The 23,347-nt window shown below is 40.0% G+C and overlaps 1 protein-coding gene across 1 annotated transcript in view; it reads left to right on the forward strand.

Moving 5' to 3' along the window:
* The window catches only part of RRP15 (ribosomal RNA processing 15 homolog), a 61,194-nt gene extending 38,745 nt beyond the window's left edge, over positions 1-22,449 (forward strand). Inside the window, exon 5 of the mRNA XM_049868635.1 lies at positions 13,459-22,449. Coding sequence (XP_049724592.1) covers positions 13,459-13,572 — 114 coding nt within the window. The 3' untranslated portion in view covers positions 13,573-22,449. The remainder of the gene's footprint in view (positions 1-13,458) is intronic.
* Positions 22,450-23,347: the final 898 nt, after the last annotated feature.

The raw sequence follows: 23,347 nt of genomic DNA on the forward strand, positions 1-23,347 counted from the left end.
AGTCCCCGTTTTACAATGGGGATCTGTTCTGCTGACTCCATTGTATTGTCAAGTCAGTTCTGACATAAATCAAATACTTAATTTTTTTTTTAATTTCATTATTACTGCATTTTATTATCAGCATAAATCTTATCTTTATTTGTTGTTTGGGATTGGAAACATTACATATAAACTTACAGGTATGATGACATCAGCAAATAATGCATTGCAACATTGTATGCAGTACATATTACTTAACAAGATATACAAAAAGAAAGATGATCCTAAGTGTGGTTCATCATAATTTGAATACGTTGTAAGTTGGGGGCTACCTGTACCACAAAGTGGGTGGTGCTACAGAACAGAAATTTGTTGTTTCACTGTTCTGGAGGCTAGAAGTTCAAATCAGGTTATTGGCCATGTTAATTTGTCCTAAGGGCTTTGAGAGAGAGACTCTTCCATACCTCCTAGCTTCTGGTGGCTCAGTATTGACATGGTTGTCCTTCTAGCTCTCTGTGTCTGTTCTCCTCTTTTATAAGATAGCACTAGGTTGGAATTAGGACCCACCCTACTCTGGTAGGCCTGGTTGCGCAGTGGTTAAGTGATATGGCTGCTAACAGAAAGGTCAGCAGTTAAATCCACCAGCCGCTCCTTGGAAACCCTATGGGGCAGCTCTGCTCTGCCCTCTAGGGGCCCTATAGGTAGGAATTGACTTGACGGCAACGTGTTTTTATTTTTTTTTCTTCTTTGGTGTGACCTCATGTTAACTGATAATACCTTCAAAGACCCTGTTTCCAAACAAGGTCACCCTTGCAAATACCATGGGTAAGGACTTCAGCATACTTTTTTAGGGGGACACAGTTCAATCCATAGCACCAAGGAAACTTTGATTTTTAAATTGGTGCTGTCATACTCTTTGAGTGTTCTCATCCTTGTTGATAATACGCAGAACATCATTAGAGGAGGACACCTGTCCCAGGTGGGGAATTCTGTGGGTACGTGACTCGGGGCAACCGCAAGTAGGGATGGTGGGTAGAGGGGTTGAGAGGGGATTGGTTAGTGTTTGTGTCGGGTACTACATAAGCTGTTTTTACATAGTTATGCTTAGCAGTAGTAAAACCGCCATTTGAGATTTTAGAAACTCAAGATGAGAAAGGTAAAGTGATTTGCTACAGGCGACACTGACAGTAACTAGTAGAGTCTAGATTCAAACCCAGTCTCTGGCTTCACAACCATGTCACGGCCATTTGTGTCTGCTGCTTCAGAAGGTCTGAAGTACTTAGAGGAATTAGAACAGAAAGTTCCTCTAGAGAACTGGGGCCAGCTAATGAGCCACGGTGTAGCCTCCTCAGGCTGGAAGGAGAATTATGAAGGAGGCAGCACGCAGCGTGATTTTCCCTGAGTCTCATGTTCCTTCCATTTGATGTGGAGCACATGGTGACTGAGGCATTTTACAGTCTCATTTTGCAAAAGTGTTACTGAATTAAAATAAAATACTGCCTTAGTAAAGTGTTTCAGAATTATGACTCCGAACTAGTTTAGAAAATTCTTTGTAAATTCACAGTTAGAAAGATTTTCTGTTCACTTATTGAGGAATTAAAACTTACTAAGTGCTATGGCTGCTAACCAAAAGGTCAGCAGTTCGAATCTGCCAGGCGCTCCTTGGAAACTCTATGGGGCAGTTCTACTCTGTCCTCTAGGGTCGCTATGAGTTGGAATCGACTCGACGGCACTGGGTTATGGGTAGAAATTCAGAGTAGCTTGTATTTAATCCTTGTTTGCCTAACAGAAATTTTAAAATTCATTATCTTTCAGTTCTTATTTCTAAATAAGAAGAAAGTTAGAAAGCATAGTGAACACCTGTATTACTAATCACTGAGGTTCAAAAATGGCTAGCACTTTTCCATGTTGTCTTCTGTAGCTATCAGGCTGTCGTTTCATCTGGTTTGTTTGTAGGGGCTGATTGTCTGAGAGTAACTCCCCGTGTGTCCCAAAGATACTTTTGTTTTTAAAGCTAGAGCCCTGTTAGCTCAGTGGTTAAGAGCTCGGCTGCTAACCCAAAGGTCGGCAGTTTGGATCCACCAGTCGTGCCTTGGAAACCCTGTGGAACAGTTCCACTCCGTCCTATAGGATTGCCGTGAGTTAGAATCAACTCCGCAGCAATGGTTTTTTTTTTTTTTTGGATATTGAGATATAGTTCACATACCAAAAAATTTCAGAGATTCTTTGTAACTGACTTCAATCTAAGTTCATACATTGCATTTGGTTATATCTTCATCTCTTTTATTCTAGACCAGTCCCCCATCCTTTTTTGTTTGCTTGTTTAATGACTGACTTTTGAAAGAGACGAGCCAGGGATATTCAAAAATAGACCCTGATTTCTGATTGTGTCATCATGGTGTCTTTGAACTTGTTCCTCTGTGCCCTCTTCCTGTAACCTGGGCATGAGGACTAGAGGCTTCGTTAGGTTTTGACTGAGCTTTCTTGGCACGGCTCTTTCATACGTGTGATACTCAGATGCTGTGTACTTACTGCTGCGTCACAGCAAGAGACATATCATGTCCCATGTCACTGATGCTGGTTTTTCACTTGGGTAAGGTGGTAATAAACAAATCCTTCCTTTTTACATTTTTTTCTCCTCTATAGTTAGTAAAATTTCTAGGATAATACTTTGGCAGGAGCAAATATAGCCTTTCCCCATCCATCTTTTCTGCCTTTTAGCATCAGTTGGTGATGCTTACCTGAGACAGTTACGTCGCTGGAGGGTTCAGAGTGGCGATTTTTCTCATTGTCCGTTTTTTAGCTGTCATTTCTCTGTGGATTGGGTGGGGGGAGGTTAATGTTTCTTTCGCTTTATCTACTACTTTTCAGAGTAAAGAGTTGATTTAATAGTTACCTCCAGGGCTGGCAAATGAGCCTCCCCACTTTTGCTTTTGTCTTTTTTTAATATCATGGATTTGGGATTTTTATGTATTCATTGTTTTACAGCCAGGTATAGTCATTGTGCTTTTTGGTATTTAAAGTCTCAAGTGTAGCAGTGGGGACCTGCGCAGACTGGTTCCTGTGCCCTTTTGACAGGACCGTATTTTTCTTTGCGTGTTTCCTTGCTTTCTGGGACAGAAGGATGTTCCAGACAAAACCTTGTACTTCCTGAGTCCTAGACAGGGAATTACCTTTTTCTCCAAGAGGTCGGGTTACTTTTAGTGAGGACGGTCTATTTATTTTTCACTGTTTTGCTGAGCTCTGTACATAGATTGATAGCACGCACACACGTATTAGATACGACTGAGTTGTGTTTATACAGCGCTTCAGTTTTACAAAAGCACTTTTACATGTTTTCTCATTTAAGCTTTTTAACAAATTTGTGATATTGAAAAGACATTAGCATCTATTTTTTCAGGTGAATTAATAGTTGTGGTTTATTTGTAAATCTGGATTTTCATTTATATACTAATTTGGTATTAATCTAGTAAATGAAAGAGCAAGGATATACTTGAAGGGACTAACTGGTAGAATGTATCCTCAGTATGACTTTACACTTAGTGTGAAAATGTGTACAGCACTTGTGCAAAGGCTCATTCTGGTGTCACATTGGGCTTTTCCAGGCGGTTAGGTCAACTTTAACTTGTTCACCATTTTTAAGAGAATATAAACAGTGGGGAATCTCAGGGCTGAATTGCTGTTTTCTAAAACTCTATCCTCTGGAGCTCGATATATGAATTGCAATTTGAAACAGAAGCCACAGAGTAGAACCACTAGAGCCAGGTAGATGTAAGGACACAAGTGTTGAGCACGTAGTAAAGCCAAGGGCAGCAGGTGAAATTAAAACAGAAGGCTGTCGGTGGATGAGAAAAGCACCAGTGAAGCGTGTTTACCAGGAGTCTTAGGCCTGAGTTCTGGGAAAGCTGGACAGAATTAGGCTTTCTTAGAGAACACTATATATTTAACACGTGTTTGGGCTATAATTCAAGGTGAAAAAAATCCCAGCATCTTGATCTTTTTTCCCTAGGATATCCTACTAAATGCTTTTCTAGTTTGCTTGAATCTTGTGAATTACCCCATCTGAATCTGGAAACTACGGAAATAGTGAACGAAGTCCAAGCGAGCTTGTTGCTTAGAATACCATCCTGGTAAAACAGTCAGAATGAACTAAAACAAGTTTATGGAGGGATGGAGACAGCAAAAATTAAGACAGTTAGGAATCCCTTATTGAGAATTGGAGGAGCCCTGGTGGCACAGTGGTTAAAGCACTCAGCTGCTAACCGAAAAGTTGGTGGTTTGAACCCACCAGCCTTTCTACGGAAGAAAGATATGCCATAAAGATTACAGCCTTGGAAACCCTGTGGGGCAGTTCTGTTCTGTCCTATAGGGTCTCTGTGAGTTGGAATCAACCCCACAGCAATGGGTTTGGTTTCTTTTGTTTGTTTCATCAAGAATTGTTTGAGAATCAGACAAAAGTTGAATTTGTATTGATACAGTGTTTTAAATATAAACCAAAAAAAAAAAAAAAAAAACCCAAACCCTTTGCCATTAAGCCGATTCCGACTCATGGTGACCTTCCAGGATAGAGTAGAACTGCCCCATAGAGTTTCTAAGGGGCGCCTGGTGGATTCGAACTGTCAGCCTTTGGGTTAGCAGCCATAGCCCTTAACCACTACGCCACCAGGGTTTCCATTTTCTGTAATCTTAAATCTGTAGGTTCTTCATCGGATCTCTCTTATGTTCCAGAAGGAAAACTTCTAATCCTTTATGATTAGTGGGATGATGCAATATCTTACATGCTTAGAAAATCATTGGTGTTCTTCATTTCTGACGATTTGGGGCTATAGCTCACTTCTGTTGATTTTTGCCAGAAAGCATTTTTTATGTAAAGTGATTTCCCGTGTATTTTTCATTTATCTCTCAGGCTGAATTCTCAGATAGGCTTTAGCCCATCGTAGATAGATTGTTTATTACAATTGTAAATAGTTTTCTAAAAATTTGCAACAACAAAGTTTTCAGATTAATTAGTGCTAAGAATTTTTTTTCCTTTTACATTTTTAAAAATTTTTATTGTGGTAAAATATAACAAAACATTTGCCAATTCGACATTTTTACACAGACAATTCAGTGACATTTATTACACTCACTGTGTTGTGCAGCCGTCACTAGTATCCATTTCCAGATTGTTTCATCACCTTTGACAGAGACTGAGTACCCCTGAATAAAACCTTTTCTAATTTAGATGGAACATGACTAAAAATAAACTACGAAAACACTTCTTAGGGAAAACAGTGAAATCAGCTAATGCTGAGTGCTGAATACAGTTGTGACTATACTGTTTGCTTTGCTAGGATTCGACTTCAGTTTTCCCCCTTCAAAATGAAATGGGGTTAAGCTCCGAATTATTTGGTGTTAAGCTAATGAATAATTCCAAACCTCCATTTTCAGTTTGCTTTTCAGAAACCACCAGTGTATGTTGGAACCTTGAAGTAGAAGCTGATAAACATTTCCAAGGGTTGTCTTCATCTTCAGAGTTGATGTTGACTGCTTCTGTATGATCTTGATTAAATATTTGTGTAAAATCAGACCAGTGAGGGTGGGGCCTATTTTGTTGCCTGGCATTTTGTGGTTTTCATTAAGTTCTTGAATTTAACTAATTTTACTTTTCAGTTGATTTAGGCACAGAGTTATCTTGTAGGTTGCCTTAGGTCAGTGCCTTGAAGCAACACAGAAAAATTCCATAAACCACTTAATTTTGATCATTCTAGCCTACTCTTTTGAAGTCCTGGTAGTGCAGTGGTTAAGAGCTCAACTGCTAATCAAAAAGTCAGCAGTTCGAATCTACCAGCTGCTCCTTGGAAACCCTATGGGGCAGTCCTGCTCTGTCCTATAGGGTCACTGTGAGTCGGAATTGACTCAGTGGCATTGGGTGTTTTTAGCCTACACTTTTAGGCTTTTTTTTTAGAAAACAAAAATCCTCAGAACTGTACCAGAACGGCACATAATAATAACTGGAGAAAATTTTTGACGTTGTCAAGCATTTCACTTTACTTGGATCCACAATCAACACCCGTAGAAGCAAGAGTCAAAAAAACAAATGATGTATTACATTGGGCAGATCTGCTGCAAAAGACCTCTTGAAGTGTTAAAAAAAAAAATAAAGCAAAGATGTCAGTTTGAGGAATGAAGTGTGTCTGACCCGAGCCATGGTGTTTTCAGTCACCTCATATATGCAAAAGCTGAACAAAGAGTAAGGAAGATCGGGGAAGAATTGATGCCTTTGAATTATGGTGCTGGCGAAGAATAGTGAATATACCGTGAACTGCCAGAAGAACGAACAAATCTGTCTTGGACAAAGTACAGCCAGAATGCTCCATAGAAGCAAGGATGGCGAGACTTTGTCTCACTTTGGACATGTTATCAGAAGGGACCAGTTCCTGGAGAAGGACATCATGCTTGGTAAAGTAGAGGGTCAGTGAAAAGGAGGAAGGCACTTAACGAGATGGACTGACAGTAGCTGCAACAGTGGGCTCAGGCATAGCAAGGATTGTGGAGGTGGCGCAGGACTGGGCGGTGTTCTGTTCTGTTGTACATAGGGCCGCTGTGAGTCGGAACCGACTGGACAGTGCCCAGCAGCAACAGCCTGCACTTACGTGTTACACAGCTTCCATCAGATGGTAGCAAATACCTGTGCCTAGCATGTGTAGTCTGGTTGACTGCATCTTATATTTATACCAAGGTTAAGAAATTGGGAAATACCTTTTTCTTTCAAGTCCCGGACCTGAAAAATTTTGAGATTTGGAGTGTTAGAGTCAATAGCTTGACTCTGATTTAAATCCAGAACTTCCTGGGTTTTCATTCATATTGTGAAAACAGTGCATCACATGATGATGCACTGTTTTACAGACAAAACAGAAAACCCTATAATTCTCATGGTATCTTAACATTTAATGAAATCTGTTGAAGGATCACCCCAGGCAAGCTTTTCCAACAAATGACACATTTGAAATTTGCTTCAGGCTTTTTTCATTTTTCGTATTAATCTCTGATCCGTTTTCTCATTTCTTTGTGGGTGCTCCAACTATTTAGGAAATTTTTATCCTTAACAGTAGATCATGTTTATGGTCACTTTGAATTATGCAAATCCAGTCTGACTTTTTTAGAAATTATCTTCAACATAGTCATTTTCGGTATACTTTAGTGGTTGTTCTATATAGTTTATAGGCTCTAACAAGTGATACAGTAATATCTTGTGTATTGTAATGTACAGGATATATAGTAATATCTTGTGTATTGTGATATACAGACTACATAGTAGTACATTGTGTATTGTAATATACAGAATAATGAGCTCAAGCATAACAACGATTGTAAGGATGGCGCAGGACCGGGCAGTGTTTCGTTCTGTTGTGCATAGGGTCGCTATGAGTCGGAACCGACTCGACGGCACCTAACAACAACAGCAACAATATACAGAGTATATGGTAATGTATGTATAATTTATGAAGTTCTTATCAATGAAATGTTAGAGTAGTATCATAATGGAAAGAGCATGGACTTGGGAATCAAACGGATCTGGGTTTACATATTGACTCAACCATTTGTTAACTAATTTGAGTAAAGTTTCTTCACTTCTTTGAGCGTTAGTTTCCTTATATAAGATGAAAACAATATTTGCCATCTGGCCAGGATTCTTAAAAGAATTAGAAAGAAGTCAGCGTTACACAAAATGTCCGATACATGATAGCTTTGTAGTATTAAAAAACCTGTTACCGTTGAGCCGATTCTGACTCATAGTGACCCTATAGGACAGACTAGAACTGCCTCATAGGGTTTCCTGTTATGGTGGGCATAGATGAGCTCTTTGTTTTCTGTCCCTTATGCTCTCAAAATAGTTGATGGTTTTATTTTTTGTTAAGTCACTATTCAGCATTTATTACTGTGCCCATGCAAATATTATTTACAGCTGGATTTTGTAATAATCCATACTTGTTTCCTTTCTATTTTTCCAGAATAATGGCCTTCATTCTTCATACCTAGTTTTTTAATTTTATTTAGTTTTTTAAAATCAAATTCCCTTAGGTAATAGATCCGTTAAAATTTTTTTCTTGGAGACATTTGTCCCTGGAAGTCTCCACTCTCCTTTTTCTAGGCTGTTACTCTCTTAGCTGCTTTACAGTTGTCATCTTGGGACTTACATTTCCTGTGATCTTTGGAATTTTTCCTGAATTGGATTCTCTGTTTCCTAGATTAGGCATCTCCTCTCTTGGTTTACTCCTGCTTTCTCCAGTAAAGAGTATTATGCGGTGGTTTTGTCACGTAGAAATGATGCTGTAATGGCAGGTAGTACAGTGATGACAGCTTCTGGCTCGCCTGCCTTGACGCCACCGTGCACTAGGCTGTCATTTATGCCTGGTATTTACCCAGTTGTCCTCTGGAGTCTCTTCATCCACTCTCTTCCTGGAGATTCCCTTCTCCTCTTTGCTGTGTTGGATCCCGTGTTCTGTATCCCATGCCTTCTTCCAGTTCACCCCACCTTTCTGTGGAGGATGTCCTCAGTGTTTCCTTAAAAAAGATTACACTGAAAGTAAACTTTTTAGGGACCTAGCGTGTCTGAACGTGTCTCTATTCTGTCCTCATTCTTGAATGATAATGTATCTGGGTATTGAATTTTAAATGAGAAATTATTACCCTTCAGCATTTTGAAGGAATTTGTCTATTTCTTGCTTCCAGTATTATTGGAAAGTCTAAATCTATTCTGATTCCTTGTCATTTGCACATTTGTGACTTTTTTTTTCCTGTTCCGGAAGTGTATGGGATATTCTTTTGTCTCCATTATTCTGAGATTTTACCTTGATGTCTTTCATGTGGCTCTGTTTTTATTCATAGTATTGGGCACTCAGGAAGGCTCTTTTCAATCTGAAAACTTCTGTTCGCTTTTCTGTTCACAAACTTTCCTTGAAGTATTTGATTTCTTCCCTCCCATTTTTGTTTTCTCTCTGTAGAACTCCTGCAATTTCTACTTTGAACCTGCTGGACTGGCCTCGAATTAAACCGTTAACTGTTCTTGTCTGGGTGTAATATATCCTAACGATGAGGACAGTAATGAAATTTTTCTTTTAAATTTTCTTCTCTTTGAAGACTTTATTATTGTGTTTGTATTGTTTTCTGTTTTCCTTCTGATAATCCTCAGCTGTCTGTTCATGACTGGAACAAGTAGTCCACAGAGGTGACTGGGCTGTGAGCCTGTGGGTGTCATCCACTTCCAGCTTCCCTGTAGGGCGGCTGAGTGGGTCAGTTACTAGAGACCTATCAGATTTCTATAGAGTGCTCCTCTGTGGCCTGCCTGGAGGAAGAGAGCTGCCTACCAGCATTTTGGGAGCCCAGGATAGAAAGGGACTGGGGTTCATTATTGTGAGTGTGTGTTTGTATAACTTGATCCCCTGTTTTCAGCGCTGTACCTTGGTCCTCATCTCTGCCAGCTCGTTCGTTGCCTCACCAGAGGCTAAACCTCCAGAATTCTTTCAAGACTGGGAGGGAGAATGACTCAGCAGTTTGGAATGGGGCTGCGAATCTGGAGAGCTGTTGTTGCTCAACAGAACTGTCACCTGAGTCCCTTCATTTTGGCTCTTCCGTGCCCACGCTCATTTCCAGAAGTATCCAGCACTGCCACTTCCTGTTTCTTTTGAAGACGTAAACGTTGGGTGTCAGCTCCACGGTCACAGTCTCAGCATTCAGCTCTCCTGGCTTTGCCAAGATGGTTTCCTCTGGTCCCTCCGCCTCTAGCTTCCAGAGTTGTGTTGTTTTGTCTCCTGATCTTGTCCTTCTGGGTTATGTCTGTAAAACAATAACAAACCACATTTCTGTAGCTTTGTTGGGTTTTGCCTTGTAGTGAGCCTAGCTGTTTATTTCCGACTGCTGCTTTAACCTGGAACCTCTGCCTCTTTTCTTTCTGCCTATTTCTCAGCAAATGTAGGCATTAGAAATGAAACGGTCATTCTCTTGCCTTTAAAACAAAGTCGTTTTGTTTCTCATGCCACCATCTTGACCCATTTTTTATATTCTGCTTTCTCTCGAGGTTGTTTCACAGTGTAAAAATGCCAGCGTAATGCTAGCTTGGATGATGGCCGGACTTAAGACATACAAATGCTGAGTCTAATAGTGCATTTCCAAAATCTGAAATCTTTCCCTCTCAGCCATGTTGTCTACTTGGTCTCATAACAGTGAACAGAAACTGTCACTAAGAAATATTCGTTCCCCCCGGACACCCTTTTAACTAAGTAACAAAGTCACTCCTAAGGTTCACCCTTCAGCCAAAGATTAGACAGGCCCATAAAACAAAACAAGAGTAAAGGGGCTCACCAGCTCAGGAGCAAGGACTAGGAGGCGGGGGGAGGGGGGGCAAGAAAGCTGGTAATAGGGAACCCGAGGTCGAGAAGGGAAACTGTTGACGTGTCGTGGGGTTGGTAGCCGATGTCACAAAACAATATGTTTTGTAAATCCTCATCTAAAGTACAATAAGTAATAAATAAAAAGAACTATTTGTCCTTTTATAGCTAGGTGGTTCTCAGGCATCAGTGTGGATCCGAATCCTGGCGGGCTGATTAAAACCTCCTGAGTTTATGATTCGCTGGGCCTGGGAAGAGGTCTGAGATTTTGAATTTCTCCCAAGATGCCCAACGATGCTCACGCTAAGGCTCTGGTCCGAGGACCACTGCTGTGGACTACATAGATTGCTTCAAAAACAAAAATAAAAAACTACCACCACCAGTATGTCCCAATAAAGCCTTATTTATTTTCCTTCAGATTGGAGAATTTAGAGAAATTTTGAACTCACTCTGTTATTGCTGCCATTGCCTTAAAGCCATGTTTACAGTGATCATCTTTTAAGACAACCATGTGAGATAGTTGGGCTCAATATTTTAATGAATTATTTCCCGCCTTTGGCCCACAATTGGTCCTTTCTTTCTGACTCCCTGTTTAAAGTTTTCTCCCCTGCTTTTCCTACCCTCACTCCTCCCCCTGGTGCCGCACCTTTTCCTTGCTCCCTAGTGGAGAATTAGCTCTGCCCAGAGGCTGGCAGTGAGAGCGCACTCTCCCATAGAGCCACTCCAGGAAGGTCAGTTGTTGGGAACTGGCACTCCCTGTTGGTAACATGTCGATAGTATGCTGAGTGCAGTTGTCTAAACATGAAAGCTTACCGTTGACATTGTGCATGTTCATATGTAAACACATCAGAGTCAGGACAGGTCTTTGCTGGTCAGTAATCTGGACATTGCTATAGCAGGACATACACACTTTTTAGAGTTTAATTGAAAGCTTTGAGGTGTTAATTTGACATTAACCCGAACCCACTCCTGTGGATTCGGTTCTGACTCATAGCGACCCTATAGGACAGAAGAGAACTGCCCCGTAGGGTTTCCTAGGCTGTAAATCTTTCGGGAAGCAGATTGCCACGTTTCTCCCACGGAATGGCTAGTGGGTTCAAATTCCTGAGCTTCTGATTAGCAGCTGAGCACTCAAACACTGCGCTACCAGGGCTCCATAATTAGATACTGGAGATGCTGTAATTGTTGAGTCTAAGTGGATCTCTGTTCATTGGGAACAGCTCTATTTCTTCTTTAAGGTGAGGGTGTTGGCAAAGAAAACTTGGGTTGAATTAGAGAGGATGGGAGGGAAGTCGTTTTAGGAGTGCAGGCTGGCCCTGTGCAGCCCAGGGGTGGGGGGTGTCAGCTGCTCCTCGGAGGGAGTGCCAGGGGACGCCTCTCAACTGTTTTACTGTTGGTTGTTAAATAGCGCAGATGTTCTGGTTTCGTAATTTCTGTAGGTTAAGTTATACTGCAGAGTATGTTGATAGCCGACTTGCTGATGAGTCAGCTTTGCAGCAGTGGCTCATGTTTACATGCTGTCCGGTCCCCAGGCCCTGGCAGAGTGCAAGCCCTGCTTGAGTCTTTGACCCCAGGAGACAGAAGGGGGCCAATAGGACGGTTCCTATTTGCAGTAGTGTTGTCATCTTTTTTTTTTTTTTTTAAGTTGAATGAGTGTTTTAAGGGCCATATTTTTCAAAATAAAGGAAATTTTCAGCAGTTAGATAAGTGATCTCTTGTAACCCAGCAAATCTCATTAACATCTTTTCTTTTAAAAATTGCTTTGTTACATGATGTTTAGTCCCCGTAAAGATAACAATATTTCCTAAACGAACGTCGTCGTAGTTGGGGGTGGGGTTCCTGCGTACTCGGGAAGGTTTTTCCTGTTGTTTTCTGTGAGTGGAATCAATAGATGTGCTTAGCCTGTTAGCATCACGAAGACAGGAGCGTCCTGTTGTCAATCACTACCTCTAGCACTAGGAACAAACAGCTTAAGACACAGGCGTTGATGTTTTGTGTACCATCTAGTCGACTCGTTAAAAAAAAAAAAACCCCACTGCCGTTGAGTCGATTCCAACGGCCTCGTAGCTTCCAAGGAGCACCTGGTGGATTTGAACAGCCCACCGTTTGGTCAGCAGCCATAGCTGTTAACCACTGTGCCACGAGGATTTCCAGCGACTTTACAGGACAGAATAAAGCTGCCCCATAGAGTTGCCAAGGCAGTGTCATCTTCACAGGAGCAGATCACAAGGTCTTTTCTCCCTTGGAGCCACTGATGCGTCTGAACTGCCAACTCTTCTGTTAGCATCCGAGCGCGTAACCATTGCAGTACCAGTGCTCCTTTGAGACACAGTTAGTTCCCAGGAAATAATTGTGGGGGTAAATAAAAGAAACCTCACAGCTGAGAGCAGTTCTGCGTATGTTGTATTACTTAATTAACACCACAAGGTGGTGCTGTTGTACCACCAACGGGAGCGTGCCATTCTTAGGCTCGCTTACGTGTAATATACATGTTTTCTGAATGAGCGAAATGAATTCACTATTATGTTTATTTTCTGCTTCAGTTATTTGTAATTTTGGCATGTGTTTAGTTTGACTACGTGATTGAGTCGGTCAGTGAAAGCATGCCTAAATAAAGGACATGTGGTTTAAACTTTTATAAAATGTTTAATGAGATAACATCTATAAAAATCTAGCCTAGTACCAGGCAGTTTCCTTTTCTCTAATTTCTGTTGGGTTGAAAGCCTTTGTTAAGTTTCTATTTGTGCCGAAATAGTTTGCCAGAGTTTTCTGAGAAGTTATCACTGAAGGTTAAATTCTTCTGGTTGTTGAGAAGTTTAAAACATGGATGCCAAGCGTAAGTTTTAACACACACACACACAGTTTTTTTTTTTTTTTTTGGTTCTCTTTCTATTATGGGGTTGTTAAAATGTTTTAGTAACATATAGCTCTTTATTATACATTTGTACGTATATGATCTTAGGGTGTAAATAGAGTCAGTCTGTAATTTTTGTCTGGATTTCACCACTGTTGTAAAACCAGGTATTGAAGAGTTTGTTTTGTGGTGTGGATTTCTTTTATTTACTTTTGTTTAAATTGACCAAATATTTGAATACTGTATTTCCCTCAGACTGAAGTGAAATCAGAAGAGAGTCCAGGATGGAATATCCTACGTGACGATTTCATGATGGGAGCATCTATGAAAGACTGGGACAAGGAGAGTGACGGGTCAGATCACAGCTGACCAGGACCCGAAAGTCAATCTGACACACGATGTAGGAAAGAAAATTTGGCATCATTCTCTTTTTCCTAGAAAAATACTTCATGCTCTGAAAGTGGAGGAATTACAAGGATACCATTAATACGAAACCAAAGGACTTTTATTTTTATCAACTTTGGTGTTTTCCCTTTTTACATTAAACTTTGTTAAAATTATGTTCTCAAATCTTGTATAATTTTTAGCATTGCTCCTTAAAACATTTTGTAAAAGTAAACGTGTCTACGTGACCAAAATATCAAAAAAATATTTCACCCATATCATTACAAGTTTACATGTTGGTCATGGGTATTGTTTTAACGTCACCAGTGTTTCTAGAAATGGCAGTACCAAGTCATAATTAAAGTGAACTCTTTGAAATCAGTATTTCACTGCTTTCCAATTTATAGGCCTATGTATTTATAGTTTTTTGAAGGAAGGTTTTGTTGTTGTTGTTTTGGTGAGCTATTTAGAAAACCTAAGCAGCTAGTAAAATTTAAAATTAGGCTGATTGGGGGTGGTGATTTTATTTTTAGATAACCTGGCAAATATTTAATAAATACTCCAGATCTCTATTTGTATTTCCTTTTATATACTGAGTAATATAAATAATGACTTAGATTTTTTAAATATTAGATCATTTTTGCATAAGAGGTTTGCTGAGCTGGAAAAACTCATGTGAGTTACGCAACGAGACATAATTTCTTAGGAAGGGTATTTGACATGCTTTAGTCTCTTTTCCCCTGAATATTTGAGTTAGCTTAAATTCTTTTCTGGACTGACCAGTGAAATGGTACAGTCAGACAACAGGTAGGCTACCTCAGAATACTGCATCTGATTTGAAGCTTGATTCCATATTGTTGCCCTCAAGGTTATTAAATTGAGTGGCATTCAGTATCTTGCTGCTAAATAAATAGAGAGGAGAAACTAAGACTGTTTAATATCGTTCCAAAATGTCTTGTAAACTGGACCCAAGGTTTAAGGTTTGTGAAGGAATTATTTAATAGATGTGATCTGTTCCTTTTTTAAAAGGATGCATCTCTTTTTCCACTCTTACGAAGTAAAAATAGTTCCCTCCTTTCACTCACATACTTGTACCTGGTATGCACTGAAGAAGGATAATCCTGTCCCAAAACTGTGTGTCAGAGCAGAGATGTTTATATTTTCTAACCCATTTACAAGGGTTATAACTGAAGCTAAATTAGTCCGTGGCCTGGTATTTGTTACCATAAAGGAAAGTGTACACTCAAGATATTAAATGGTTAAACCAATAAAGATCAAAATGAATTTATTTATCCCAACTTTTGAGCTTTAGTATCTTCTTAAATTATAGAACTGCCATTTTATCAGTGTAATATAAATGAATGTGAACAAATATTTTTCAGTAGTAATATACTAGTACAGATAAATGTTCCACTATATTTTAACATAGATGATTTTGAAAAAAATAGTATTTGTGGCCCCTAAAAACTTATCTCTCTCCGGAAGTAAAGATTATACTTTAATTCTTGCTATTAATCTGCTTCTGTATCATACTAAACTTTGGTAAAAATTTGAATAGTACATTTGGGTAATAAAACTAAAAACCGAAATTCCAACTCATAGCAACCCTATAAGGCAGAGTAGAACTGCCCCAATAGAAATTGGTAAATAACTCTTTACCAAAAAATTGTTTTGGAAACCTACTAAAAAAACCCATTGCCGTTGAGTGGATTCCAACTCCTAGCGACCCTGTAGGACAGAGTGGAACTGCCCCATGTGGTTTCCAAGGAGCACCTGGTGGATTCAAACTGCTGACCTTTGGTTAGCAGCTGAGCTCTTAACCACTACGCCACCAGGGTTTCCTGGAAATCAATACTTGTGTTTTATAATCTTTGGTTTAATTTAGAAAAAACTGAACAAAAATTTCAAACCGAAAGTAAGAAAGAGAATATTGTTACATGAAGTAATTCTGTGGTATCAAGAGGATGTTTTGTATGTAGTATTAGTTACTCGTCTCGGCTGTAAAATACTTAAGCAAAATACCACCATTTGTGAATATGAATCTCAGGGTGAGCATGTTAGTTCAGAAGCTAAGTCTTCAACAGTCTGCTCTAGCTGTCAGCCCCACCCTGGATATTTGACAGTAAAGCTGCCAACATGTGAGTTCTAATGGCATCATTCAGGCACCTCATTTTGTATCTACTCCGTCTTTCTATATTGTCTTTGAATTCTTTAAAGAGGGGAAGAGAGAATGCATACCCATACTTACCTACCTACCTTTCACTCTTTCATTCTCATTTGTCTAAATATAATAATATTAGAATTTATTTTTATACTCTGGTACCTAATATACCCTGGTGGTGTAGTGATTAAGAGTTCAGCTGCTATCCAAAAAGTTGGCAATTCGAATCCACCAGGTGCTCCTTGGAAACCATATGGGGCAGTTCTACCCCATCCTATAGGGTCGCTAGGAGTCAGAAGCGACTCGATGGCAATGGGTTTTTGGTTTAGGGTAATATAGTAATAAGGAGGCTACTTTTCTTTGTTTGGAAAGAACTATGGGAGATAGTAACCAACAATTTAAAGGTATTACTTTATTCCCTTGTGTGGCCATTTGGGTGACTGGGTTGAATGTTTTCAGTATTTAGCATAGGTTAGCATTGGCTAAAGGAGCCCCGGTGGTGCAATGGTTAAAGCACTCAGCTGCTAACTGAAAGGTCGCTCCATGGCAAAAGGGTGTGGCATTCTGCTCCCTTAAAGATCACAGCCTTGGAAACCCTGTGGGGCCATTCTCTGTTCTCTAGGGTTGCTATGAGCTGGAATCAACTTGATGGCAATGGGGTATGGGTAGCATTGGCTATTGATTGCTTTTAAGTATTGAAATCAGAAAGACAAAGGTAGTACCTGTCAAGACTGAAAATAACTTAGAATCATCTTAGTTTAGCTTTAGCACTTTAGCATGGAAGTTGGAGTACTGAATTTATTTTCAAATTACCTAGAATTCTACATAAAGGAAGCATTATTAACTGTTTGAAAAGTATTGCCTGGACGTTATTTGGGTGGAAGAGTTCAAAGACTCACCTTCAGTACTTACAGCCTCAAATGACTCAGGAGGAGCTTCTGGAAGGGTTATTTTGAGAGGAAGTTCAAATTCTTGAGAACATTTTGTGCTCCTTAAAACCGGTGGGCGGAGAAAGGAATGTTTTTATTCTGGAAAACCTCTTAGGGCTTTTTAATGGACGCATCTTGTGCACGTGAGTACACATTCAGTGCCAGCTAAGTACCCTACTCCTGTGCTCTGGGCTTGTCTTCAGGCCTCTTGAGTCCAGCACTTGACTCTAAAGCCGTCTGATGACAGCTTGTAGACGCCTGAAGACGTCCTAGTTAGACAGGTAATAGCAGAGAAGTCCTACGGCGGCCGAGGCGTGGGCACGAAGGTGGGCTGAGGTGTGGACAAACGGAAGGCGGGAACTGTGTTGCCGGGGAGTTAAAAGGATCGTAAGACCTAAGAAAATGCCTGTGAAGAGGAGTCTTCAGAGAGAGTAAAGGTTTCTGTAGAAGAGATAGTTAGAGATCAAATAGTAAGCTGGCATTTTTGCAACTTTTGAGTAACTTTTTTTTCCCTTCCCGTTTGTATTTACTTATTTTTTGTTATTTTTATTGTAGGTTTTTATTAATATATGTGTTGAAAGGGCCATAAGTGAAAGAGGATGGAAGTTTTATTTTCTAAGACTCTTAATGACGGCAGAGTAATCATGCTTAGTATGTTGACAGGCCTGTGCCATGTGAATTTCACTTTTTGGAACACTTGAAAATTAAATAGATTTTTTTAACATTTGTACTTTCTTAAGGACAAATGTATATACAGTGACCATTTGTGCATTTTTTTTTATTTAGCTGTGAAGTAACTTTAAAAAAACTTTAAAAAAAGCTACCATTATTTCTTGACTTAAATATTTTGATAGAAAGTGAGACATTTCACCAGCATTGATTGAGCACCTATTGTATTCTGAGAACTGTATGCGGATTATTTGTGTAATGATAGTGTTTATGGCAATGCAAGGGATCGTTTTACTCATAAAGGCCAAAAATTTGAATCTCCTTTTTTTTTTAAAAGTTAAATTCTTGCACTAAGTTCTCACCATATGGCTTGAGTGATGTGATAATTTGGTGTATCAGTGATAACTTGAGATGAACAAGCCTTCCATCTACCTGGACATTGAAATCTAGGTGCATAGAATAATTTGTTGATACTCTATCGATATGTTAGCGTCATTTTCATTTGAGAAGATTTTTCAGTTGAGGGAAGGAGAATTCATTCTGCTTTGTCTTCAGATTCGTCTGTTAGTATCAATATGATACTCAGCTCCACTCTGTGTCAGTGAGAGGGAGAGAATCAGGTGAACCCTGCAGATATCATGAGTGCAAAGACTGTTTGAGCTGAATTGGCAGTTAAGACCAAACTTTGGAAACAGGAGAGAGAATTTCTGTGTGCCCACAGAAAGCTCTGCCATTCTGTCCCTGAGAAAACAGGAGTCTGAATTTTGGCCAGTTGGGTGGACGAATCTTACTGTTGCAGAGGTAGCCATGGTGAACTTCTTACTGGGTGAACTTTTCTGACACTTGATTAAATGTATTAGTCAAGGGCACCTATGAACAGAGGGGAAGTAAATTGATGTTTGAGGTAGGTGATAGAATGTTTCATGATTGATGTTTAACCAAAGGCTAAGAGTTATAATGAATCTAGTCACAGAATTTTAGAGATGGTGAGATCTTCTAACAAAGTGAGGTGTTCTAGAGAGTGTTTTCTGGCTTAGAAAAACCACAGTGATATTTTTCATCTAGTATGTTAAACATGACTTCAGGGAGTTAATGATTTAGGACTTTTTATCTGGATGTGTGATGAGCCTTTTGTGCTCAGAGAGGTATCCTCAGAGGCAGAGTTATAAAGCACGTTTTATATTCCTCTGCTTTGCTGAGGTATCTGGTTTGCTGTTGTCCACCTGGCTTCTCCCTCCTCCTCGCTCTCCCCTTCAGTAGGAAATACAGATGTAGCTTTGGTTGAATGCTCTTTGATTTTCATCTGAGTGAGGTGAGCAAGGATACATCTTGGAGGAGCGGGTGTTCCCACTCATTCCAGTTTCTAAACCAGCACTGGCCGATAGGGTTTTCTGTGATGATGGAGTACTTTATATCTGTGCCACCCAGCACGGCAGCCTCTAGCACACGTGGCTGTCGAGCGTTTCAGATGTGGCTAGTGCTCTGGAGAAACTGAATTTTTAACTTTATTAATTACGTTAAATTCTAAAAGCTACTTGTGGCCTGGAGAGCCCTGGTGGCACAGTTAAACCCTCAACTAGTAACTGAAAGGTGGGCGGTTAGAACCCACCCAGAAGCACCTCGAAAGACAGACTTGGCAACCTGCTTCCAAAAAGCCACAGCCTTGAAAACCCTGTGGAGCTGTTCTGCTCTGCACACATGGGGTCGCCATGAGTGGGAATCGACTCAGCGGCTGCGTACGGCAGCATCATGTGGCTTATGGTGGTCTATCCAATATGAAAGGAACAAAGTTGCAGAGCACGTATTTAGTGTCATGAAATAGCAGTGAATTTTGGAATCATAAAGCTGTCTTAAGCTTTTCACATAAACTTTTAGGGATTCAATTTAAGCATAGTACAAATACTGGCGAAATTTTATTGACTGAATTACTGTTGATTTCTTTTTTCACTATTAATGTTTTGAAAAAGCTAATTAAATTGCTTTAAAATATGAATTATTTCCTGAGGTAGCTGTTGTCCTTAAACGTTAGGGTATTTTTAATAACAGATAGCCTTTGATTTTTTAGTATTGTTTATCTGCAGCTTTCGGAATTACTGCACCAAACGTTAAATCTTATTGCTGTACTCCAAAAGAACGGGCCTGTGATGCACCAGAAAGGGCACACTCAGTTGTCATTCAACAGACGCCAGACACGGTCTGCGCCAGCCAGTTCCCATGTCCTGGACATCTGTCTGGTAACATACTAACTCAGGAGCTGTCCTGAAGAAGTGGCTTCATTGCAGGGCTCTAGGGCTGTGCAAGAGCCCCAGTCTATTCTGACACACACTCAACATCTTGCCAGAGCAAATGTACATGCAGATTGGGGCAAAAAAAAACAAAATAAAGAGCATAATGAGCATTTTTAGCACAGCCAGTTTACAATGATGAGGTGTTAACCGCATTTGTATAAATAACAGTTTCTTTAACCCCTGAATCATTATCCTGCATTTTTAATACAATCGGTTCATAAACATCAAAGCAAGAACACCAAATTTGTATGAGGTCAGGACCAACTGGGGCTCTGAATGGAGAGACAGCTGAGCGCTGTGTCCTTGTGCGTGGGTGGCCTCGCAGCTGTTGATCTACCCTCAGGCTACTAGACAGTTGCCTCTTTGCTCTTGCAGAACCAGACTTCAATCTTAGGTAAAAATGTATCCCCTCCCGTGGAATGGACATAAACAATGGATTCACAGCAGCTCTCAAAACACCAGTGAGGCAGCCAGACACAGCAGTCTCCCTGAAATACTGAGCAGTACCAAGCATAACATCAGAGCTGTTTCTACACAATAATATTTGGTTTTGTAGAATAACACTGGGTTCTCTTAAGTGTATTACAAACATAAAAGCTCATAGTTCATAAGGTTCACTGTGATACTATCCTTTACAAATGGCAGGAGTGCTACAAATAGCTTGCATGGGACACAACTGCCATATCTTGGCCCTTAGTCCAAAATACGCTCCTTAAAGATAAGTGAAATTATATTCAGCTTTTATATTGGGCAATTTTTGGAAATATTAATATTCACTGTTAGAGGAAGCAGAATTTTGGAATCAGAACTGAGCTCAGAATCATTTAATCAGATACTGGCTTCGTGTCCTTGCACAAGTGTTTCGAGGTGAATGTGTGAATCAGACATAAGGAGACATAATTCAGAAGGGTTGGGATAATGTACGCACAGTGAGCACAGTGCTGGTACACAGTAGAGGCTCAGGAGGAGTGCTGTGTCAGCATAAATTCGGAGAACTAGGTGCTGCGCTCAGAGATTTGTCATTAACATCTCGTCTCTGTAAGGATTCCACTGCCTCCCAGAAATTTAAAGGCTGGCGGATAGCAGAGACTTACGGAGACCCGTGAATTCTACGTGTGGAAACTGTCCTCAGGAAAGGATCCTGATTTCAGAAAGTGCTGTGTGAACAGTCCTATAGCACTGCTTTTAATAGCAAGAGATTTTGAACAGCCTACACGTTCAGTGATACGGGGATGTTTCCGTCAACTGTGATACTTCGCTCTTCTGCTGCCATTTAGAATGCTGACTGAAGGCTAGTGAAGCACACGTGTCAGTGATGTGCTAGCTGCAGATGTAAGATTAAAAATGTTATGGGTAGTATAAGTACGTTGTTTAAATGCCAAAAATGCATTAGGTGAATATAAAGATAGACCAGTACATTCTTTTTTGTAAGTGTGGAATTTCTGACAGTCTGAAAAGACAAGCCTCATGCCAAATAGAAAGATCCTGGCATTTAACGAGATGCTGCAACGTGTTTCTGCCCACCTCTCTGTCCGCACCCAGACTCTGCTGTTAATACACACTAGGCGGAGACAGAGGCGCAGGAAGACTGTGCAGAGCCCTGTCTGTCAGGATCCTACTTGATCTTTTATCTTTTCCTAGTTACCCTGCAATGAAAGTTGAATATGAAAGAAATGACTTCTTCCCCTCTCAGTTATCATCTCTGTCCTGTGCCTCTTGATTAATAAAAATTTATTTTGAAACAGGAACCTCTGCTTTCTTGATTTATTTAAAAATGTTGTTGCCGTTTCATTTTAAAGCATCTTATTTTGCATAACCCCGATCGATCATTCAAGTAAAAGCTGGGACAGAACGAGTACTAAGAGCAAACATTTTTACAGTATTTATTATCTGCCAGACCCGAAGGGTTTTATATAATAACCCAATGAGAAAGACGCTCTTACTGTCCCCATTATACAGATGGGAAAAAAGGCAGTAGAGAGATTAAACAACTTGTCCAAGGTCACACAGTCCCCATTATACAGATGGGAAAAAAGGCAGTAGAGAGATTAAACAACTTGTCCAAGGTCGCACAGTTAATATAGTCAAATCCAGACGCGAGTCACAGAGCTGCTGTACACACAGGGAGTCCTTACATTACATTTATGGCTTACCGAAAGCGAGAGTCTGTAAATTGGACTCTGCTGTGGAAAATTAAATGGGCATGTTCATTTTCTTAGTTCATTTTCTTACTTGTGACATGAACCTGTGACCAGTAGGAGACAGTAGATGCATGTATCAAAAGGTGGAAATGTTGAAGTTAGCAGATTACCCTAGACGTCATCTTGGCTGTTGTCAGTTTATCATACAATGTTCTATTGAAGAATTCCTTGTCGGTCTTCCCTGAGCATGCCTGATCATTAGAACCTCGGCATTTTAATTATCTGCATGTTGCAGAAATGGAACTAAGGTAACCGGTGGAGTGGCGTCCAGTAGCCTCGTCTTTTTGCTGTTGCTTTTTTTATTAAAAAAAAAAAAAAACTAAGATACAATATTTTGCCAGGATGCTGCTGTTTGTTATTTAATGACACCTGATGACTCGCAAAGTATAGGTGATGTAAGTGGCTGACACTTTGGCTATCAAGAATGTATGAGGACTAGCTTTTAGCATAGAATGTTATTGGCTTGAAGATAACAGGTAATTAGAACTATAAATAATGAAGTCCCATTGCTATTGATGTAGCATTTCCTAAAAAATGCGTATCTTACAATATTTATATGAAATTGTGGTTTTTATTTTATGTGGAACAATTTTTGTTCCAGTGCTTTTCCTCTGGGAATAAAACCAGAATCAGTGGAAGATACTCTTGAATATCTTCTTGAAACTGTTAAATATATTACAGTTTTAAAAAATAATTTACAGCAGACAAATGATATTATGATTTTATTGTTTAATAAACTGTGATGAAGGCACCCAAAAACAATTGAGCATGTTGGCTTTCTCCAAACGCGAAGTTGTAAGATAGACCACCGCTCTCCCCTAGGTGGCATCATTTAGGCTGCCCTTGAATCAACTGATAGAAATGCTTTTCCACAACCAGGTGAGTGGCTGGTTTCTGAACAGTCAGTACGACTGTGGCTTTGGTTAGATTTAAGTGTTACACCTGGTCAAGTAGTTAGAATGACCCGGTAATAGTCTGTTGTTAATTAACATTAGAAGACAAAACCAAAACCAAGCCTGTTGCTGTCGGGTCATTTCCAACTCAAGACAAAAAAAGACCTCTTTAAAAACCAAAAAACAAACAAAAAAACTTGTTATCGTCTCTAATAACCAGGCAGCCACAGTAAGTTTTGAGTAGCCCTGGTATGAGTCGGAATCGACTCGATGGCAGTGGGTTTTGGGTTTGGAGTCTTCAGGTCACAGTGACATCCGTTTCGTATTTCACTGGTTTATGATATGTAGCTTGCCGTTTACTGAAAACCGTAAGGACAGGACTGCCTTTGTACTTGGAAGGACACCTACAATATAACTGAAGTAATTGGGAGAGAAGCCACAAGCTGCAGGAATCTTGGTCACAGAATTCTTCAATTTTGTGAGCTGAACTTCCCAGGTGTGTCTGGGTTTGTGAAGCAGTGACTGTGTGTGGAATAGGAAGGATCAACATGTAGGAAGCCAGTATGAGGTGGCCCATGATCACCAAAGCACAAGCAGAACGTTCTGGTCTCTTTTTTCT

The sequence above is a fragment of the Elephas maximus genome, chromosome 24 (genome assembly GCF_024166365.1).
Source record: "Elephas maximus indicus isolate mEleMax1 chromosome 24, mEleMax1 primary haplotype, whole genome shotgun sequence".
NCBI lineage: Eukaryota > Metazoa > Chordata > Mammalia > Proboscidea > Elephantidae > Elephas > Elephas maximus.